At 34.1% G+C, this 20,949-nt stretch overlaps 1 protein-coding gene across 1 annotated transcript in view; it reads left to right on the top strand.

Annotated features, from left to right (window-relative positions):
* CDH19 (cadherin 19) overlaps window positions 1-20,949 on the top strand; it is a 74,633-nt gene that overhangs the window by 13,102 nt on the left and 40,582 nt on the right. The window contains exons 3-6 of the mRNA XM_004422625.3: window positions 5,616-5,735; window positions 9,167-9,331; window positions 14,969-15,153; window positions 15,636-15,889. Coding sequence (XP_004422682.2) covers window positions 5,616-5,735; window positions 9,167-9,331; window positions 14,969-15,153; window positions 15,636-15,889 — 724 coding nt within the window. The remainder of the gene's footprint in view (window positions 1-5,615; window positions 5,736-9,166; window positions 9,332-14,968; window positions 15,154-15,635; window positions 15,890-20,949) is intronic.

The following is a 20,949-nucleotide window of genomic DNA, read 5'->3' as shown; positions in this document are numbered from 1 at the left end:
TTTTCCCTGGTGTTATACAGAAATTCCCTATTTTTTCTAGATGTTTTATTATTCTAATTCTTAGGTTCTTATTATTTACCTTTCACATTTATATCTACAATTCATTTTAAACTGATTTTTGTGAATGATGTAAAGCAAGTGCCAAATACTAGATCAATATATAGATGACAGATAGATGGATGTATAGATGGATAGAGATAGCCGATTGACCCTGCAGTGTTTATTGAAATGATTCTCCATTGCTCAGCTGCACCATCATTGTATAAATGAGTTCTCCATGTGTGTATGATTTTGTTTCTGAATCTCTAATTGGTTTTATCAGCTATTTTTTGCTCCAGGGGCCAAAATTATATTCTCTTAGTTGCTGTCATTGTATCATAAACCTGCTCTCTATTAGCACAAGTCCTCCAGACGTTCTTCTTCATCAAAATTGTCTTGGCCATACTTGGTCCTTTGCATTTCCATACATTTTATATAATCGTCTTTTCAACTTACTCATTAATACAATTTTCTAGGATTTTGATTAGGATAGCATTTACAGTATGGATCTATTTGTTGATATTTCTAACTACTTAGTCATCTAATTCATAAACCCAGTATTTTTGTCCACTTTTTTGCATCATTAATTTCTTTTTAGTTTCTTTGGAGAAGTCTTCAATAGTTTTGTTTTATATTCTTGGGAATTTTATTTCTTATCATATATATTACATTTAATTAAAATATTTTATATATATATATATTTCTGGTATAAATAAAATGGATTTTTGTATATCTTGTGTGTTCCTGTGACCTTAGTAATTTAATGATTTAATATTTTTCTGTAAACTATTTTATATGTATATTGTTTGATTTTCTAACAAAAATATTATTACCTACGAATAGTTATTATGGTTTTATTTTTTATTTTCCAAGGTCCATCTATCTATCTATCATCTATCTTCTATCTATCATCATCATCTATTTATCATTTAATTATACATACATAGTATTGTCTGGTATTATCTAGAACGTTCATTACAATGCTGAAAAAATAGCAGTGATAGTAAACATTTTTGCTTTTTAACTATTTCAGAGGGAAAAGTTTTAACATTTTACAGTTAAATATGATTGCTTCCAGTAAAAATGCCCTTTATGGGACTGCCCAGTGGCATAGTGGTTAAGTTCGCATGCTCCACTTCAGCAGCCCAGGGTTCCTGGGTTCAGTTCCCGGGTGCAGACCTATAGACTGCTCATCAAGTTATGCTGTGGTGGCATCCCACGTAGACAATAGAGGAAGATTGGCATAGAAGTTAGCTCAGCGACAATCTTCCTCACCAAAAAAAAAAAAAAAAAGCCCTTTATCATATTAAGAAAGTTGCCTTTTATTCCTTATTTTCTGAGTTAAGTTGAATATTTTCAGATGTCCTGTATATATCTAATGAAAATTTATTTTTTACGTTTTTCTTCTTTATTCTATTAATGCCACAAATTATATTGGTTCATTTACTAATGTTAATACAACCTTGAGTTTTTGTAATGAGCCCAACTGATCGTGTTCTATTATATTGTTGAATTGAATTATCACTTTATTTATGTGGAGTACTACTAGAATATTTTTTAGAATCCTAGCTAGGATCCCTTTCAATCGTTATCTAGATTTTTTCTCTTAGGAATTTATACAGAATCCATTTGATATATATAGTAAATTATACATTATATATAATAAGTTATATACTATATATAGTGAATTATATAATACACATAGTGAACTTTTTGTGTGTGTGTGTGAGAAGATCAGCCCTGTGCTAACATCTGCCAATCCTCCTCTTTTTTTTGCTGAGGAAGACTGGCCCTGGGCTAACATCCATGCCCATCTTCCTCCACTTTACATGGGATGCCACCACAGCATGGCTTGCCCAGCAGTGCGCCGGTGTGTGCCCGGGATCCGAACCGGCGAACCCTGGGCCGCCACAGTGGAGTGCACGCACTTAACTGCTTGCGCCACCTGGCCGGCCCCAAGATATTCACATAGTGAATTTTATATATAATATATAGGGAATTACATATAATATGTAATATATATAAAATATATATCCCATTCTTATAAATGTTATATATTCCAAATATTTGCTTGTGATTTAGATTTAAAAATGCAAAATACATTTTTCCATAGAAATAAAAATTTAAAAATAGTTCCATAAGTATGCTGACATGACCCTGTATAAACTATATCTTTATGTAGAATAGTACCCATTATAGTTTAGAATGCTACCTCAGTTCATAGCGATGGCTGAGTTGTTGCTAGGAAATGGTATGACCAGGAGATTGGAGGCACATTTCTCACAAACCTGTTCAAAGTGATTCTAACAATAAACCACGATCATGCCATAATAAACAGTAATTACATAAGCCGAGAAAGGCTGCTGTACTTGAAAAGAGCATTGCTGTGGTGTTCATTTTAGTTCAAACATGAATAATGCATTTGTGATATTACTGACAAATAAAGGAAGGATTACATACGTTTGTATAAAAGTGAGCATAGAAATTAAGCATTTATTTCCTCAACCACCAAGTATCTTTTTACCTATATTTAACTGGTGATATAAAGTAGGGGAGACTGTGAAACAACTATTGATTATTTCCATTGAAAGACTCATTATTGGCCACATAATGATTTTGTCAATTTTTTGTGTACTATATAACTAATTCCTAACTACAAGTAGGTGTATAGATTGATTCTCTTACAAATGACAAGTCCTCATGGAAAGCGTAAATATACAAAATATTATCAAATGTTTTTATATTTCTTGACTACTTTGATGTTTATTATTTTTACTATTTATTTATGTTACTTAACTATTTCTTGAAGATTTCTGCAGTATTTAAATTACTGATTAGGGAAATACATAGGCTTACTTCTCTGTGTTGACTTTTTTAGAAAATCCTTTTAGAAAATACCTAAGAGGGTTTAAAGTTACTTCTGTATTTAATGCATTGTGTTGTCAAAAACTAAAACAGTGAAAAAGAAAGCCAGAAACAACTAAAGATAATAAAACAAAATCAGATCATTAGAGAGACATAAGAATTGAACATTGCTAAGGTCCTTGTGAATTTTACAGATGATATTACAAATCATGAGTAAGAATTAAAAGCAAAACTATATGTAATGAATTTTTGGAAATTCTGCTGCATATTTTTATCATATTAATTTATTTTACATTTCTTTCTTTCGTGGTAAGTTTATAGTACTATACACACGTGCACGTATGCACACCTACACACATACACACACAAATATAGACTGAATCATTGAGTAGTCATTGTTGGTTCATTATCAAGCATCTAGTGCCATTGAAACACTGTAGAATTGTTTCAGTTCCATAGGTTTTGTACTTTCAATTTAAAAAGTGCCATAATTTTTATAAGAGAGACAACAATTTCCCCAGAAATTGAACTCCCTAACAAATTCACATGGGAGAGTTATTCAGAATATTTATAGTATATTGTTTTTATCCACTAAATTTCCTAAGAGTTTGACTTTTTGGGTTTTCCACACACTCAGAGATATTATTTTATGTGACTCTTTAGTATATTACATTGGGTTTTCCATTTAGTAGAGAACAAGGGACTGAGATATTAGGACATTGAAGAGGTATGTTTTGATTAGAAGTTGAAATGTGCTTTAAAAAGACTGAACTGGGAAAAACAACCTAACTCCATAACTTGTCTTTCTATAAATGAAGCAAGGGGTGATCTGTGAGTCAGTGCATCATTCTCGGTCTTCCTCGTTCTCACTTGTATAGTACTAGGTTAGCAAGGCTAAAGTCTTCATACTAAGAATTTCTTTTGGTCAACCACTAACCATACAACAATTTTGACTATCATTCCTGAAGCTAAACACAGGTAGTTTAGTTCTGGAAGCTAGGGACTGGAAACCCCTATGGAAAGAAATGAAATGGAAACATAATGAGAAAATTCAGGGGAAGTAAATGGATGTGTACACAGAAGGGTAGTTAAAAGAACAAGTCTTGTCCAATACAAACTGAATTGTTGGTCCCTAAGAAGACTTTTGTTAAAATAAGTCCTCATAATTACTACAGGAACACATTTATTATTTACTTATTTATTATTTCATTGAGATATAATTGATGTATAACACTGTGTAAGTTTAAGGTATACAATGTGTTTATTTGATAACATTTATATATTGCAATTCAATTACCACTGTAGCATTAGCAAGCATCTCCATCACGTCACATAATTATCATTTCTTTTTTGTGGTGATAACATTTAAGATCTAGTCTCTTAGCAACTTTGAAGTATATAATACAGTGTTGCTGACTATAATCACTATATTGTGCATTAGGCTCCAGAACTTACTCATCCTCTAACTGCAAGTCTGTACCCCTTGACCAACATCTCCCCAATTCCCCACCCCCAGCCCCTGGTAACCAGCAATCTACCCTGTTCCTGTGAGTTTAGCTTTTTCAGATTCCACATATAAGTGGTATCATTCGGTATTTGTCTTTTTCTGACTTAATCTTACTTAGTGTAATGCCCTATAGGCCCTTCCATATTGTCACAAATGGCAGGAATGTATTTTAAAACATCTGATATTAATGTGTCTTCATTTTGAGGGGTTGTACAGTATAAAACAAGAGTTGAATAACTAACATAAAAATACAAATCAAAACAGCAAATACTACTTATATACAACTGATGGCCATGGTAAAAGTTTCAACAATTTTATTACTGAAGAATAGAAAGGATTCCCATCAGAGTTTCTTGGTTTATAAAATTAGATTGTAACGAAAAATTTCCTGATGCTAGTTGTAAAGAAAATCACATAGCCTATTTGATTTTGTGCCATTCATTTTGCCATTCTTATTGACACAGAAAATAGTGTTTTAATAAATGCGGATTTCCAACGAGACCCATAATGCTAGACTCCATAAAGATATTAAAAAGCTTAATACTTTTAAAGAAATATTTTTAAGTTGAGCATTAATTTTAAATGTACAAATACTTGTTTTCCACGATTTATATTGATTGTTACTGAATTTTAATGAAACTGCTTACCTTATCAATATCTGGTAGATTTTCCTTTGCACTCTTTTTCATAAATATTCTTCAAACGAGTAAGTATTATATAGAAGGGAATTAAACAGGCAAAATAATTATACTCATTCTCAACTTGATACTATTTCAAGCTCATTTAAATAATATTTATTTATATTTTATCAAGATTTTACAATATTTTGAGGTACAGATCACAATATGGTTTTTGAAGAAAAGTGTTTTCAATTTATTTTTGATTCCTGCACTAGTAACACACCTTTTTAAAATCCTGAATTACACATTGTAATGGATTGTTTAATAGTTACATTTAATTATGTCATAGATCTACATGTTTAAAATTCTACATTCTATGTGGTAATTAAGAGCTGTTTTCAATGAGGTTATATTCTCTTGTCTTAACATAAAGATATTAGTTTTATAATTCAGAAGAAGGAGGTAGTCTTTCATTGTATATTATCATCTTGCTTGCTAAAGAAAGAATGCTTTATAGAACTGAATTCACGTTGTTCAATAAGACCACGGTCTTAATCTGTTGTAAATATTTATTTTCTTTTCAGGAACATTAGTCATCCGGGTGACAGCAAGTGATGCTGATGATCCTTCAAGTGGCAATAATGCTCGTCTCCTGTATAGCTTACTACAAGGCCAACCATATTTCTCCATTGAACCAACAACAGGTATTTCTGAATGAAAGTAAATGAAATTCAACGTGATTCTAAGTAGGCAAATGTCAGAGCAAAAATTCTCAGCTTACAAACATGTTGTACAGTAGATCCGATGTTATACAAATAAATAAATGGATTGTAATTTTAAACATTTAATTCTTTTTAGTCTTGTAGCTGATTTTTCTGAGGTTGAGAGACTGGATTTTCTACATTCATACTGTAAATGATTTGTATAAAGAGTATAAAACATATGCAAGGATTCTTATAAATCAATTAGAAAAAGACAACCCAGTTAAAAAATATAGGGAAAAGATATTTACAAGCAAGTGACAAAAAGCTGATACACAAAAAGCCTCCAAGAATTTTAAAAATGCTCAACTTCATTAATCATCATGGAAATAGAAACTAAAGCCACAATGACATCCACCTGCACACTCAGCCAGAAAGACTGAGGTTAAGCATAAGTTTATGTATGGGTGTAAGAACTGTATCAGGCATTCACTTTCAAAAAACTTAGTTCTGGGGCCGGCCCGGTGGCATGATGGTTAAGCTCCTGGGCTCCGCTTCCGCAGCTTGGGGTTCTCAGGTTCGGATCTCAGGCACGGACCTACGCACCACTCATCAAGCTATGCTGTGGTGACGTCCCATATACAAAATGGAGGAAGATGGGCACAGATGTTGGCTCCACAACAATCTTCGTCAGCAAAAAGAGGAAGATTGGCAATGGATATTAGCTCAGGGCCAATCTTCCTCACACACACAAAAATTGTAGTTCTGTATTTTATGTATTTTTTATTTGGATGAAAACAATATTTGAATTTTCTAAACTTGCTTCTCCAATTTCCATTAATCAATTTAATACTTTATAAAATAATTAGGACAAGATCTCTCTTCTTTTAAAAATGTCTATTGAATACATAAGAATTATATGACACTAATTCATTTAACAAATATTGATTGCCATGTTCAAAACAAAGATTAATCCCATATGAATTCAGCCTTTAAAGCTTATACTTTCTAAAGATGGGAAAAAAAAACCACATAAGCCCATAACTAACCACCAAGAATGTGGCAAGTGTCAAAAGAAGTAAAATTCTATGGTCGTTAATAAGAAGCAAATTCTTATTTCTATCTTGGTGACATGAAAACGTTAAAAGAATTAAAGCATTTTGCTGAACTTTTAAACATTTCTTATTGATTGATTCATTTAGCAAATATTAAATGTTTCAGCCTTTCTCAATCATGGTTTCTTGAGAGAATCAGATTCTGAAAAATATGATTTGAGTGATTATATTCTTAATTCTTCCAAGGATGTACCTAGCTTCTATTATTCTGGATGCATCAGACAAAAGTTATTTTAATACATGCAATGGATTAAAATATTAGGTTTTAATTCCCTCATACAATCTTGGTTGAGAAGGGTTGAAAATGTAACAGGCATTGTACAGCAGTCTGGGTTTACAGCAGTATAAAATTGTAACATTAAAAAAATAATAACAAAAACAAAAAAAACACAACATAGACTCTTCCCTCTTGGAACTTACAAGTAGATATTAAACATGTGAATATTAATGAATACAATATTGTGAAGTGAAACAAATAAGGTCCAGTAGGAAGAAAGAAAGTGAAGACTACTTTATATTGTGTGATCAAGGCAGAATATGTTGAAACTGAAATGCTGAGCTGAGCCTGTGGCCAGGGTGAAGAGAGAGTGGAAGGCATTCCGGGTTAGGGGGGAAATGTACGGGAAATTTCTGAGATGGGAGGGCGTTGAAGCTCCTAGACTAACTGCAGGCAAGTGGGCAAAAGTACAGAGAGGGAGAGTAGGAAGTGGGGTATCTGAGGAACAGACATGTGCTGGGTCGCATTGGAACTTCTCGACCATTTTAAGCACTGTCTTTTCCCCCAGTGCTCACTGACTTTTTAAATATATTGAGCAAGTCAGCTAAAGCTATGAAATGCATTGACGGAGGAGAGATGGAGTGGGCAGCAAGACAAATGAAGCCAAAAAACTGAAATGGTAAGTTTTGGGTTGTATAAGAGGAACTAGGAATATATATCATTTGTTCAGTCTAAAAGTGAGGAGAAAAGTTTAAAATAAAGTAGGCGAAGTAAATTGAAGCCACCATATTTGAAGAGCAAAAGTCTCTATTTTCCTCTCACTTACCTCTTGACTAATCTCTACACCTTTGGATATCATTCCAAAAGCTCTAATACTATTCTCCTTTGCTAATATGAAACACAATTCTCTCTTGAGTCACACGTAGGGAGATACTAGCAGCATCTGTTTAATATATTCAATGGTTTCCATACCGATGCATATAATAGATTATAATTGTGAAACATTCTAGTCCACAATTAAAATCTCATCACAATGTTGTCCAATTTATTATTATTTTTTTTACTGATATCACAATTTTTTTTTTCTTTTTTGGCAGAGAAAGAGTTATCCTGAGCCAACATCTGTTGCCAATCTTCCTCTTTTTTTGGCCTCCCCAAAGCCCCAGTGTATAGTTGTATATCCTAGTTGTAAGTCATTCTAGTTCTTCTATATGAGCTGCTGCCACAGCATGGCAACAGACAGGCAGGTGGTGTGGTTCCATGACTGGGAAATAACCTGGGCCACTGAAGCAGTGAGCGCTGAACTTTAACCACCAGGCCATCAGGGCTGGCTCCACAATTTTTTTGATGAACACTTTTTTCCAGACACATCTGAAGATTGTTCATTCTCTTTCTTATATTTTTGTTATGTGTTCCCAAAACCTTTAGGACTCAATCCCCTTGTCCTATGCCCTGTCTTAAATTATTCCTAGAGTTTTTTTCAGTGATAATTAATTTTTTACTAAATAATTTTATAGAAAGCAGACATTTGTTACAATATTTATCATGGTCTACTTTGAGTTTGAATATCTGTATATGTATTTATTTCTGTTGGTAGATTATGAATAACCGTGGGTCAAAAACCAATCCTTCTTCACATATCACGACTCAAAATAGACTTTAACATCACAGATGCATAGTATTTTTTTGCATAAGTTTGGTACTGTAATTTACACATTTACCCATAATTAACTAACTTCTTCCAAGTTTAGGGCAAAAGTTAATTGTAGCACGCTAATATTATGTCAGAGAAAGATAGCTGAAAACATGTTGAGGTAAAAATAAGACATCCCTCTTCTCTACCTGTGAATTCTCTTAACATAGTATTTTATTGAGGGTCTGCCAGTGTGCTTAGTATTGTGATGACCACACTAAACTCTAGGTAGAGTTGGTGTTTAATTTATTGTTATTACATTTTTTTCTCCAGAGCCATGTCTGGCACATTGTAGTGGTTTGAAATGTGTCAAAAGAATGATTATATGGTTGTATGCTTAAGAAATTAACTAGAAAGATGTCATGGTTAATAATGAAACAATAATTGGAGTTTTATTACATTTTTAAAGGAGTCATAAGAATATCTTCTAAAATGGATAGAGAACTGCAGGATGAGTATTGGGTAATTATTCAAGCCAAAGACATGATTGGTCTGCCTGGAGCACTGTCTGGAACAACGAGTGTATTAGTTAAACTTTCTGATGTTAATGACAATAAACCCATATTTAAAGAAAGTAAGTAGAAAGCATCTTGAATTTTTATTATAACGTAACTATAAGTATGTTGAATACATGCAGATGATAGACTTTGCATTCTAAAAGCACTGCAACAGCACTAAAATTATATAAAATAAATTTGTTAATTATTCTAAGGTATATTTCCATTACTGTGAAAAGTCAAACACAAATGAAAGTAATGTGTTATTTTTCAATTGTTTTTGCAACAAATTACCACAAACTTCATGTCTTAAAACAAATGTATTATCTTAAAGAAGTCTCGTATGTCGTCGGCAGGTTAAGATCAAGCAAGGTGTTCCTTTCTGTAGGCTCTAGGGGAGAATCCATTTCCTTGAATTTGGGTGTTGGGAGAATTCAGTTCCTTGAGTTTGTAGGATTAAGGTCTCTGTTTCCTTGATAGCTGTCTGCTTGGGGACAACCTCTTTCTGCTTCTTGTACTAAGCCTGCATATCTCAGATGCAGCCAAGGGTGTCCAATCCTTCTCCACTGCCGTCTCTCTGACCCACACTTTTGTCTCTTCTCCCACTTTTGAGGATGCATGTGATTAGATGGGGCCCATTTTGATAAACCAAGACAGTCCCCACATCTCAAGGTCAGCTGATTAGCAATCTTAACTCCATCTGCAGCCTTAATTACCTTTTGCCACTTTAGGTAACATATACATGAGTTCTGGGGTGTTAGGACAGGGCTGTCTTTGGGGAGTTGTTCTATCTACTATAAGCAATGATTTAAAATGACTATATTTTATTTTTCATTTTTGTAGCAAGAATAGGCCACACCTGCTCTGACAATTTAAGTAATAAATACAAGTTAAATCACGTAGTGTGCTTCAGAAGGAATTTCTTATGAAATTTCTAGGAGGAATTTCCTTCCTAAGGAGTTTCTTTGTCAGAGGATTCTGTCTTAGTTACAGAATTACATTTATAAGCATTCCCAGAAATCATGAACAATTATCACAATGGGAGGAAAATTTGTTAAGCATGGAGCTAAGAGAGAAGCAGATCAAACACACACACACACACACACACACACACACACACACACACTCCTAAATGATGCAGACACTATTCACTTCAACCAGTCTGTGCCAGGCCCAGGGTTATCAGATCTTCTGACTTTTCAAAAAATATTGAAAATCTGCATTTTCATTTCTGTGCTATCATCCAATTTTAAATTGTGTTAATTTACAAATGTGACCACTGTTTTTTTTTAATAAAAATTGTATATATTTAAGGTGTACAACATGGTGGTTTGATATACATATACATAGTGAAATCGTTACTGTAGTCAAACTAGTCAACATATCCATCTCCTCACACAGTTACATTTTCTGTGTGTGTGTGTGCGTGTGTGTGTGTGTGGTAAGAGTACCTGAGATCTACTCTCTTAGCAAATTTCCATTATATTATACAGTATTATTAACTTTAGTCAGCATGCTGTAAATTAGATTTCTAAAACTTATTCATTCTGCATGATTACAATTTTGTACCCTTTGAGCAACGTCTCCTCATTTCTTTGTGAGCCAATAAAACAGCTCCTCTTTGGACAGAATTTAGGCTACGAGGCAGTGGTTTGTGATCATCATCTCAATGTTGTGAACTGTATTATGTATATGATCTCTATAACCTAAATATGTCCTAAAGGCAAGAAGAGAATGTCTAATTAAATTTGACATACCCAGAACTGTATAAAATGGTTGACATGTAATAAATGTAGAAAAATAGCGGCTGAATTCATTGAATAAATCTAGTCTATGTTTTATTTACAATGCAAGTGAAACAGCAAGTTGGAGGTTTTAGAAGGCAGGACAACTCTCAAGGAAGCTTGTTGAGACAAAATGTCCTCGAAACTTCTGTTGCCTCGCACAGTTTCTTTTGATTTTTATCAACTTTATATAAGCTAGAACACTTAAAGTAGTTTTTTAAAATTTTCTTAGTTACCCAGAATCCTCATGAAAGATGACAGGATTACTAACTTTGGTCAAATTTGAGTGTGGGTGAACGTGATTCTAGGACCATAAAGTTACCTCATCTTTCAGAATGGTTCCTCTATTCCCTTCCCACACCACAATCATGTGGAAATGTGTGTATTGACCATTCTTCCAAAACAGAAGCGTGCTGGCTCGTTACTTGAGTTCAGACTGCTTTCCCTCATTGAAATCCCATTGCCCTCCTCTCAATCTCAATATTCAATACACATCTCCTCCTTTGTGCACAACATTCCCTGACCTCCCAATACAGGCGTCCCTCAAACAATCCTGCCCTCTCCCTTGTGTTACAAATTTTCCTCTCTGCTATTTCATTACTATTAGCATTCAAATATGTTGCTGTTGTTTTTCATCTTAAAAACAAAAGAAAATAAACACATTCTTGACTTCACTTCCATATCCAGCTAATCATGCTTCATTTTCTTTTCTTTCCCTTTAGAGAAAAAATTCTGAAAAGTGTTATCAACACTCAATGGTCTCAATTACGGTCCTTAAACTCTGGAACCCACTCCAATCAGATTTCATCCATGCTGCTTGATCAAACTGATCAATTTTATGCAACTAAGTCCAATCAGTTGTCAGTCCTAATATAGTTTGATTTCTCAGCAGGATTTGACAGTGCGCACTCCCTCCTTGAAACACTCAATGGGCCATTCTCATTTGCTTTTTCTTCTTCTCACTGCTCACTTATTTCAGTCTTCTTTGCTTCTCATTGGAGTATTTCTGCTATCAAACTTTGGATCTCATCTTTTTTCCTTCTACACTAACTCTTTGATGTTCTTATTCTAAATACCCACTCTGTGCTGACAACTTTGAAATACATATCTCCAGTCTGAACCTCTCCCATGAACTCCACACATGTATATCCACCTCTCTACTCAATATCTTCATTTATATACGTCACATACATTTAAAAGTTAAAATACATTTAATTGAGTTCCTGATCTTGCCTGCCCCTCCTTTAAACCTCCTCGTCCTACAGACTTTCCCATCTCAGTTATTAACAAATCCAGGCTTCATCTTGTTCAGGCCAAATTCTCACCCATTCATGTCAAATTCAATTCAGTTCAAATGATCCAACTCAGATTGCACTGGGACAAATCCAGGTCAATTCTAATTTTTAATTTTAGTCCAGACATAATCAACAATCAGTTCTGCACAATTTCTGCTAGTTCCAGATTCTCAATATTCTGTGAGCAAACACACACACACAACCTTCCTGATATAGAAAATCATTTTGTTTAAAGGTTTTGAATTCATCTTTCCCTCTGTTCTTTCTCTTATATCCAAAATTCAACCCTCTGCAGATCTTGTTGGCCCTGTCTTGAAAAATGTCCGTAATCTGAACATTTCTTACCAACTCCATTCTCCCACCTTGGATCATACCACCCTCTTAATTTGCCTCTATTTTCCCAATAGAATCTCACCTAGTTTCTCAGATTCCACCATTGTTCTGTTTTAGTCTATTTCCAAGACAGTTTTAGTGATCTTTTTAAAATGCAAGTCATGGAAGCAACCTAAGTGCCCTTCAAGGGACGAATGGATAAAGAAGATGTGGTATATATACACAATGGAATACTACTCAGCCATAAGAAATGATGAAATCCAGCCATTTGTGACAACATGGATGGACATTGAGGGTATAATGCAAAGTGAAATAAGTCAGAGGGAGAAGGTCAAATACCGTATGATTTCCTTCATTAAGTAGTAGATAATAGCAACAATAAACAAACACATAGGGACAGAGATTTGATTGGTGGTTACCAGAGGGGAAGTGGGGAGGGAGGAGGGTGAAAGGGATAATTCGGTACATGTGTGTGGTGATGGGTTGTAATTAGTATTTTGATGGTGAACATGATGTAATCTATGCAGAAATAGAAGTATAATGATGTGCACGTGAAATTTTTACAATGTTATAAACCAACATCACTGCAATAAACAAAAAATTAAAAAAATAAATTAAAATAAAATAAAATGCAAGTGAGATCATATCACTTAAATGTCTTACCATCTTACTGAGAGAAAAAGTCAAGGGCCTTAGTATAATACACATGGTCCTAAGTGATTTGCTGTCATCCGTCCTGTCCCGTTAGAGTTCTCGCTTTTGCTCACTGAAAGCCAACCAACACCAGGCAATTGACCTACACTCCGTTTTAGAACACTCCTGACACTCTGGCTTTGTGGATTTTTTGCTTGCTCTTTCCTCTTCCTGAGATTCTACTTCCTCAGATGTGCATTTCCTTACTTCAGTTCTTATCCATAAGTCACATCCACAATGAGGACTTTCTTCAGGTTACTGAAAATTTTAACACTACAACACTACCTTAGTACTTATCAGTATTGTATTTATTGTCGGCTTCATCCTCAAGAATACACGCTAGCCAAGGAAGCAGTTTTCTACACACAGTTTCTTGTGATACCCCAGCCTCTAGACAAGACCTTGTGAAACATTTGTATTCAAAAAATAGTTTTTGAGAGTATGGCAAACAGCACAAACTAAATGTTGATTTAGTGAAGTGTTTAAAGCATCTGCTTTCTGGTTTACAGTAGTGACGTTGTTTCTTCCAGACTAACTTGTTGGCAATTTTTAATTTGTGCAAATAGACAATTCTTTTAATTTTCCGACAATGAAAGAAACACTGCAGCATAGTTATATAGTTACTTCCTGAAAACAGTAAAATATTAGCAACTTGTAAGTAACATTTCTCCCGTTAAAAAAAAAACAAAATCACACAAGGCAGTCTGTGAGGTGGCTTGCTATATGCTTCTAAGGAAATTGCGAATCTTTTTAAAGAGAAATTATATTATATGTGCTCTTTTTCTAATTCTAGTAAGTTTCATTCCTTATAATATTAACATATACCATTTCCTACATTTTAGCATAAATTATAAATAATAATATACGAATGACTAGTTCTTTATCAGTTTTACGTGTTACTTATGAAAAATAAAGAAAAAAAGCCCAGTTATTTGTATTTCTATCTGTATATTTCAAATATAACTGGCATTATTTTCTCATGACCAAAACAATGCGTTCATCTAAATTCAACATGGTTTTTTTTACTACATCCACTTACCAGCTCTTGTGGATCCAACTTTCTTTTTCATTTCTATTATGGCTAATGCAATCTAGGCTCAGAGTTTCAAAATCAAACTATTATACTTAGAACTCAGCTGTTTGCTTTCAGTCGCTCCCATCTTTAATTTAAACTTACATTTATTGGTAACTTTAGATATCAGAGAATGCTTGAGTGAAATTGAAAAACTCTTTTCATCAAATTTAATTTGGAATGGCTGAAGGATACAATAAAAAGTAAATCCATGAATATTGAGAAGGTATGTACATGAATAGATATTTGAAAATAATATGTACTGGTGATAGGACTCCCTAAGATATATTTCAGAGACAATAACAGATGCTCAAATAGGATACTAAGGAAATGTTCAGATTGCAAAAATAAGGGGAGAAAGTACACATGCACAACACTCTCTATATATAGAGAGAAAAAGAGAGAGAGATTTAGAACAAGTAAGTTGTGTATAGGGTGGCTATGGGTTTTCCTACAGTCCATAAATAAAGGGTACTGTAATTGGGAGTTTCTTATGTTAATTATTTATGCAAAATATCTTGAATTTTGTTTTTAAAGGTTTATACCGATTGACTGTCTCTGAATCTGCACCCATTGGGACTTCTATAGGAAAAATCATGGCATATGATAATGACATAGGTGAGAATGCAGAAATGGATTACAGCATTGAAGAAGATGATTCACAAACATTTGACATCATTACTAACAATGAGACCCAAGAAGGAATAGTTATATTAAAAAAGGTAGATATATTAAAAATATTTGCTTTGCAGAATAATGCAAAATCCAATGAGAAATACATACAAGTATTTTGTGTCACCAGTTAGCTTTTGCTTCATTAAGTAATTGAAATGAGAACTTGTGATTTATGGTTTAGGGAGAAAAGGAGTTTAGAGATGATAGAGTTAGTTGTTACAGAACTTCTTGAATTATATGTAGAACAGTTTTTTTTTTTAAGATTTTTCAAATAGAGGGCAAACTTTTTGAAAAGATCTTAAATAACAGGAAATTAATTCTCAATTCCATAAGATATTTATACCCAGAAAAGTATAAAATACCCACAGATATTCACTGGTTAATGATAGTGTCAGAGGGATCCCAGTACGTAAAAAGTAAAACCTAACGGAAAAGCACCTGAGATAATTTAACAATTGAAACTTTTTTTCTAAGTAATTTCTTGAGTTACTGAAGCCATTTCTTCTGTGCACACTGCATTTCTTTGTAGAAAGTGGATTTTGAGCAGCAGAACCACTACGGTATTAGAGCAAAAGTTAAAAACCGCCATGTTGAGGAGAAGCTCATGAAATATCACACTGAAGCCTCCACCACTTTCCTTAAGGTCCAGGTGGAAGATGATGACGAACCTCCTGTTTTTCTCCTCCCATATTACATATTTGAAATCCTTGAAGGAAACCCACATGGATCGTTTGTTGGCGTGGTCTCTGCCGCAGATCCAGATCAGAGGAATTCTCCTATTGGGTATGTCTGGAAGGCCAGCTTTGCGTTAATAAATAAGTGAACAGAGACTAGCTTGAAAATAAAATTTCATACAAATGTAACAAGGATTTACCTATATTTCTTTATATGGTACCTATCAAATGAGCAACAATTTGAACAGGTCGAAATAGGGAGCCTCACTATCGGTTAAGATCAGTGGAATAAGCAATTGCAAAAGCAATCACCAACTAAAATTTGATGCAATCTATTCTCTACTAATTGGGGAGAGGAGATGAGGGAAAAGAAACCTTTGATTATGCCAAGTCAGAGCAGATACAAACCTGATCAAAATGGGGTTCATTTAATAATATTTAATTCAAATAATATTCAAAAATTGAGAAAGCTTTTTACAAGATACCACTTAAAGGAGTAAAAGTGAAATAAATTCAATTGGTTAGAAATAAATTCCTGTGTTACAATTCAACGATATTTGCCATCTATTAAACTAACCTATTATGTTCAGGTACTATATTTTCTTTTCTTTTTCTTTCTTTTTTTTTTTTTTTGATATTCGAATTGTAGGTCTAGTTAGACATAAAAACAAAACCTGTTGCATGTTTCCTTCCACCACCTTCCCTACTCATGTATGTTCCACATTTCACAGTCCAGAGAATTACACAAACTTCTATGTATTTATTAAAGTTCTGGCTACTGCATTGCTCTTTGGAGTGGCTACTGATATATAGAAGGAGCTTCTTTAAATTGAGGAGACAGAGGGATATTCCCACTTTTCCACTGTAATTCCTAATCATAAAATGATGCCTTCTAATATGCTGATATAGTTCCTCTTTAGTAACAGTAATTTTAGTAATAAATATATCATGAAAACTAAATTAAATTTATATGAAAATAGCCACTTGAGCACATTTCAGGAGGTTTCCTTTTTCTTTTTTTTTGGAAGGAAGGAAAAAAATTCAGAAAATGTTTGAAATCAAAATGTTAAACGATTTTGAGATTTAATTGATAATATGTCTTCCTTAATACTCACTCCACGATAAGACATACGGAAACCATTCCATTATGCCCTCAGGGATGTTCTATTGTTTTGTGTGAAAAACATTAACACATAGTAAACAACGTAAATTATACCTAATTTAAATAACTCATATTACTTAGCTTTTCCTTCTGAGTAAGAGTCACCTGATGTTTCCAAGAAGTGTGGAGCTTTCCAGGCTCAATTTCAGCAAGTCTTGGGTAACATAAATAAACTGTTTTAACAAAATGTTCCCGTCATTGTTATAGGCACTAAAGCTTGAGAAGTGAGATATGCCTTGATATGAACGATAATGATAAGCTATACGATAAATGTTTAAGAAAAACCAGGGTGCAAGTATGAAGGAAGAATGCAATATTTAGACCTGAATGTGAGATGGGACAAATGTTTTAAGGAGCCTAGTGTACTAGGAATTACAGTGCAGAAATTGTCTGTGATAGAAATTTAATCTTAAAATTATGAGGGACTTCATAAGGAATTTCCCTTAAGATTTTCTTTTTATCCCCACCATTATGTGTTACCATATTGTAGATATTCTAGATATAGAGAATATATACTTTTGCCACTACTGTGCATGATTCAGTCTTTGGATATTATTGAAATTTCCTTTTGAATTAAGCCTATAGTCAAATTTGAAATATTTTGTAAATATGAGAAAGATGGTGTATTCATTTCTGTTAGAAAAAGAAGAGCAAGTTAAATCCAAAGTAAGCAGAAAAAAAGGAATAAAAAATTAGAGCATAAGCAGTGAAATTGAAAACAATAGAGAAAGACAACAAAACCAAAAGTTGATTCTTTCAAAACAACAGTAAAATTGATCAATCTTTAACCAGACAACTAAGGAGCAAAAGAAGAGAGAACAGACAAAAATTATCATTATCAGAAATAAAAGAGGACACATAACTATGGATCCCATAGACATTAAACCACATTATAAGGAAATACTATGAACAACACTATGCCCATGAATTCAGACCAATTCCTTGAAAGAAAGAAACAACCAACATTCACATAAAAAGATAAATAACCTTAGTAATCAGGTGTACAAGAAACAGCCTAGCTTGTGAGCAGGATGCAGCATTCTGGGAAGTTCAAGAAGACAGGGATGGAGCCCCCAGTGGTGGCACCCCCAACACTGACTCTACCAGCAGTGGGGGCTGCATACAAGACCCAGGACCCCCAGCAGCCACAGTGACACCTGTGAACGCAGCACCCCTGGCAGTGGTACTGCCAGAACCCCCAGATAACCTGGGAGCAGCAGCACAAGTGATGCATGGAACAGCAGCATCTGAGCCCATGGAAAGCCCACAGAGAGACAGCAGGGAAACATGAGACCCAGATGACCTTGGAAGCAGCAGAAGTGCTAGTAGCCTGGTGACCTCAGTGGCAACACCTGTGACTGCAGTGACATCTTAAGGAGCAAGGCACCAGCAACCTCAGAAGCAGAAGCAGCCCAAGAATAGCACTGATGACACCACTGGCAGAGGCAGTGGAGGGTAAAAAGTGCCAGCTCTCAAATACAACCAAAAGCAGCCCAGCATCAAAGCAACTGAAGCCTTATCCAAATAAAAAAGGTGTTTACTAACAGAAATGTGCTGGCAGAGGATCAACTCATCAGGCAAAATTAAGAACTACAGTAAAATGGTAGAACAGAAAGAGAATGACAACTCTCCAAAGACCCAACTTGATGTCACAGAAGATTGTGATCTAACTGACAGAGAATTGAAAATAGCTATCATAAAGAAACTCAATGAGTTACAAAAAAACTCAGAAAGAGAGTTCAATGAGTTCAGGAATAAAATTAATGAACAGAAGGAATACTTAACCACAGAGATTGAAACTCTAAAAAAAAACAAAAACAAACAAAAATTCTGGAGGTGAAGAACACAATTAATCAGATGAAAAATAAAGTATAAATATTGTTAATAGAGTAGACAATATGGAAAAGGGAAATAGCAAGCTTGAAGATAGAAATCTAGAAATAATTCATGTAGAAGAGAAGAGAAAACTAAGATTTTTAAGAAATGAAGAAATTCTATGAGAAATATCCAACTCAGTTAGGAAAAGTAACATAGGGATAATGGGTATCCTAGAAGGAGAAAGAGGGAGAAAGGAGCACAGAGCTTATTCAAAGAAATAATAGCTGAGAACTTCCCAAACCTGAGAAAGGAACTAAATATACAAGTACATGAAGCTAATAGAACTCTTCATTATCTCAATGCAAAAAAGCCTTCTCCAAGGCACATTATATTAAAACTGTCATAAGTCAATGACAAAGAAAAAATATTAAGGGCAGCAGAGAGAAGAAAATAATTTACAAAGGAACTGCCATTGGGCTATCGGCAGATTTCTCAGCAGAAATGCTACAGGCTAGGGGAGAGTGGAGTAATATATTCAAAATATTGAAAGACAAAAACTATCAACCAAGAATATTCTATCTAGCAGTTATCCTTCAGATATGAAGGAGAAATAAAGGCTTTCCCAGACAAACAAAAGCTGAGGAAGTTCATCGCTGCTAGACTTGCCTTACAAGAAATGCTGAAAGTAGCCATCCTTCCTGAATCAAAAAGGCAAAGTTTTACAAAGCTTTGAGCAAAGTGATAAATAGACAGATTAGAAAATTGCAACTCTATATCAGAATAGGTTAGTAAGCACATAATTATAAGGGCTAAAGAGAAGGAAAGCATCAAAAATAACTATAATCAACTCAATTTGGTAACAAATGTACACCACAAAACAGGATAATTTGTGAGAATAAAAATGTAGAAAGGGAAGAGGAAAAAGATGGAGCCTGCACAGGCTAATGGAGATAAGATGCCATCAGCAGAAAAAGGACTGTCTCATCCATGAGATCTTTTATATAAACCTCATGGTATCCACAAAACAAAAAAATCAGAGCAGAGTCACAAAATATAAATAAATGGGAAACTGAGAAAAGCATCACAGAAAACCACCAAACTGAAATGGCAGACAGAAATACAAAGAAAAAGAAACAACAGGAATATAGAACAACCAGAAAACAAAAGATAAAATGGCAGTACTAAGCCCTCATATATCAACAATCGCTCTAAATGTAAATAGATTGAGTTCACCAATCAAATGACAGAATGGCTGGATGGATTATAAACAAGACCCAACAATACGCTTCCTCCAGGAGACCAAGCTCAGCTCTAAAGACAAACATAGGCTCAGAGTGAAGGGATGGAAGATAATATGCCAAGAAAATGGTAACCAAAAGAAAGCAACTGCAGCTATACTTAGATAAGACAAAATAGACTTCAAACCAAAAGAGATAACAGAGACAAAGATGGAAATTATATAATGATAAAAGAGACATTCCACCAAGAAGACATAACATTTGTTAATATATATGCATCTAACATAGAAGAACCAAAGTACATAAAACAACCATTAACAGACCTAAAGGGAGAAATTGACAGCAACTCAATAACAGTAGGGGACTTTAACACCCCACATACTTCGATGGATATGTCATCCAGACAGAAAGTCAAGAAAATATTAGCCTTACATGAAACACTAGACCAGCTGAACTTAATAGATAGATAGATATAGAACATTCCATCCAAAAGTAGCAGAATACATATTCTCAAGTGCACATGGAGCATTCTCAAAGATAGACCATGTGTTGGGAAAACGAAACAAGCCTCAATAAATTTAAGAAGATTGAGATCATATCAAGCATCTTTTCCAACTACACTGTATCACTAGAAATCAATTATAAGAAGAAAGGTGGAAAAGTCACAAATATGTGGAGACTAAACAACATGCTACTGAACAACTATTGAATAAGTGAAGAAATCAAAGGAGAAATAAAGAAATACCTGGAGACAAATGAAAATGAAAACACAACATGCCAAAACTTATGGGATGCAGCAAAAGTGATACTAAGAGAGAAGTGTATAGTAATACAGGCCTACCTCAAGAGACAAGAAAAATCTCAAATAAACAAGCTAACATTATACCTAAAGAACTAGAAAAAGAAGAACAAATGAAGCCCAAAGTCAGCAGAAGAAAGGAAATGATAAAA

This window comes from Ceratotherium simum, chromosome 14 (genome assembly GCF_057802395.1).
Source record: "Ceratotherium simum simum isolate JZ-2026a chromosome 14, ASM5780239v1, whole genome shotgun sequence".
NCBI classification, from domain to species: Eukaryota; Metazoa; Chordata; class Mammalia; order Perissodactyla; family Rhinocerotidae; genus Ceratotherium; species Ceratotherium simum.
The sequence above is the reverse complement of the archived record's forward strand: the minus strand, read 5'-3'. Positions and strand labels throughout refer to the sequence as shown.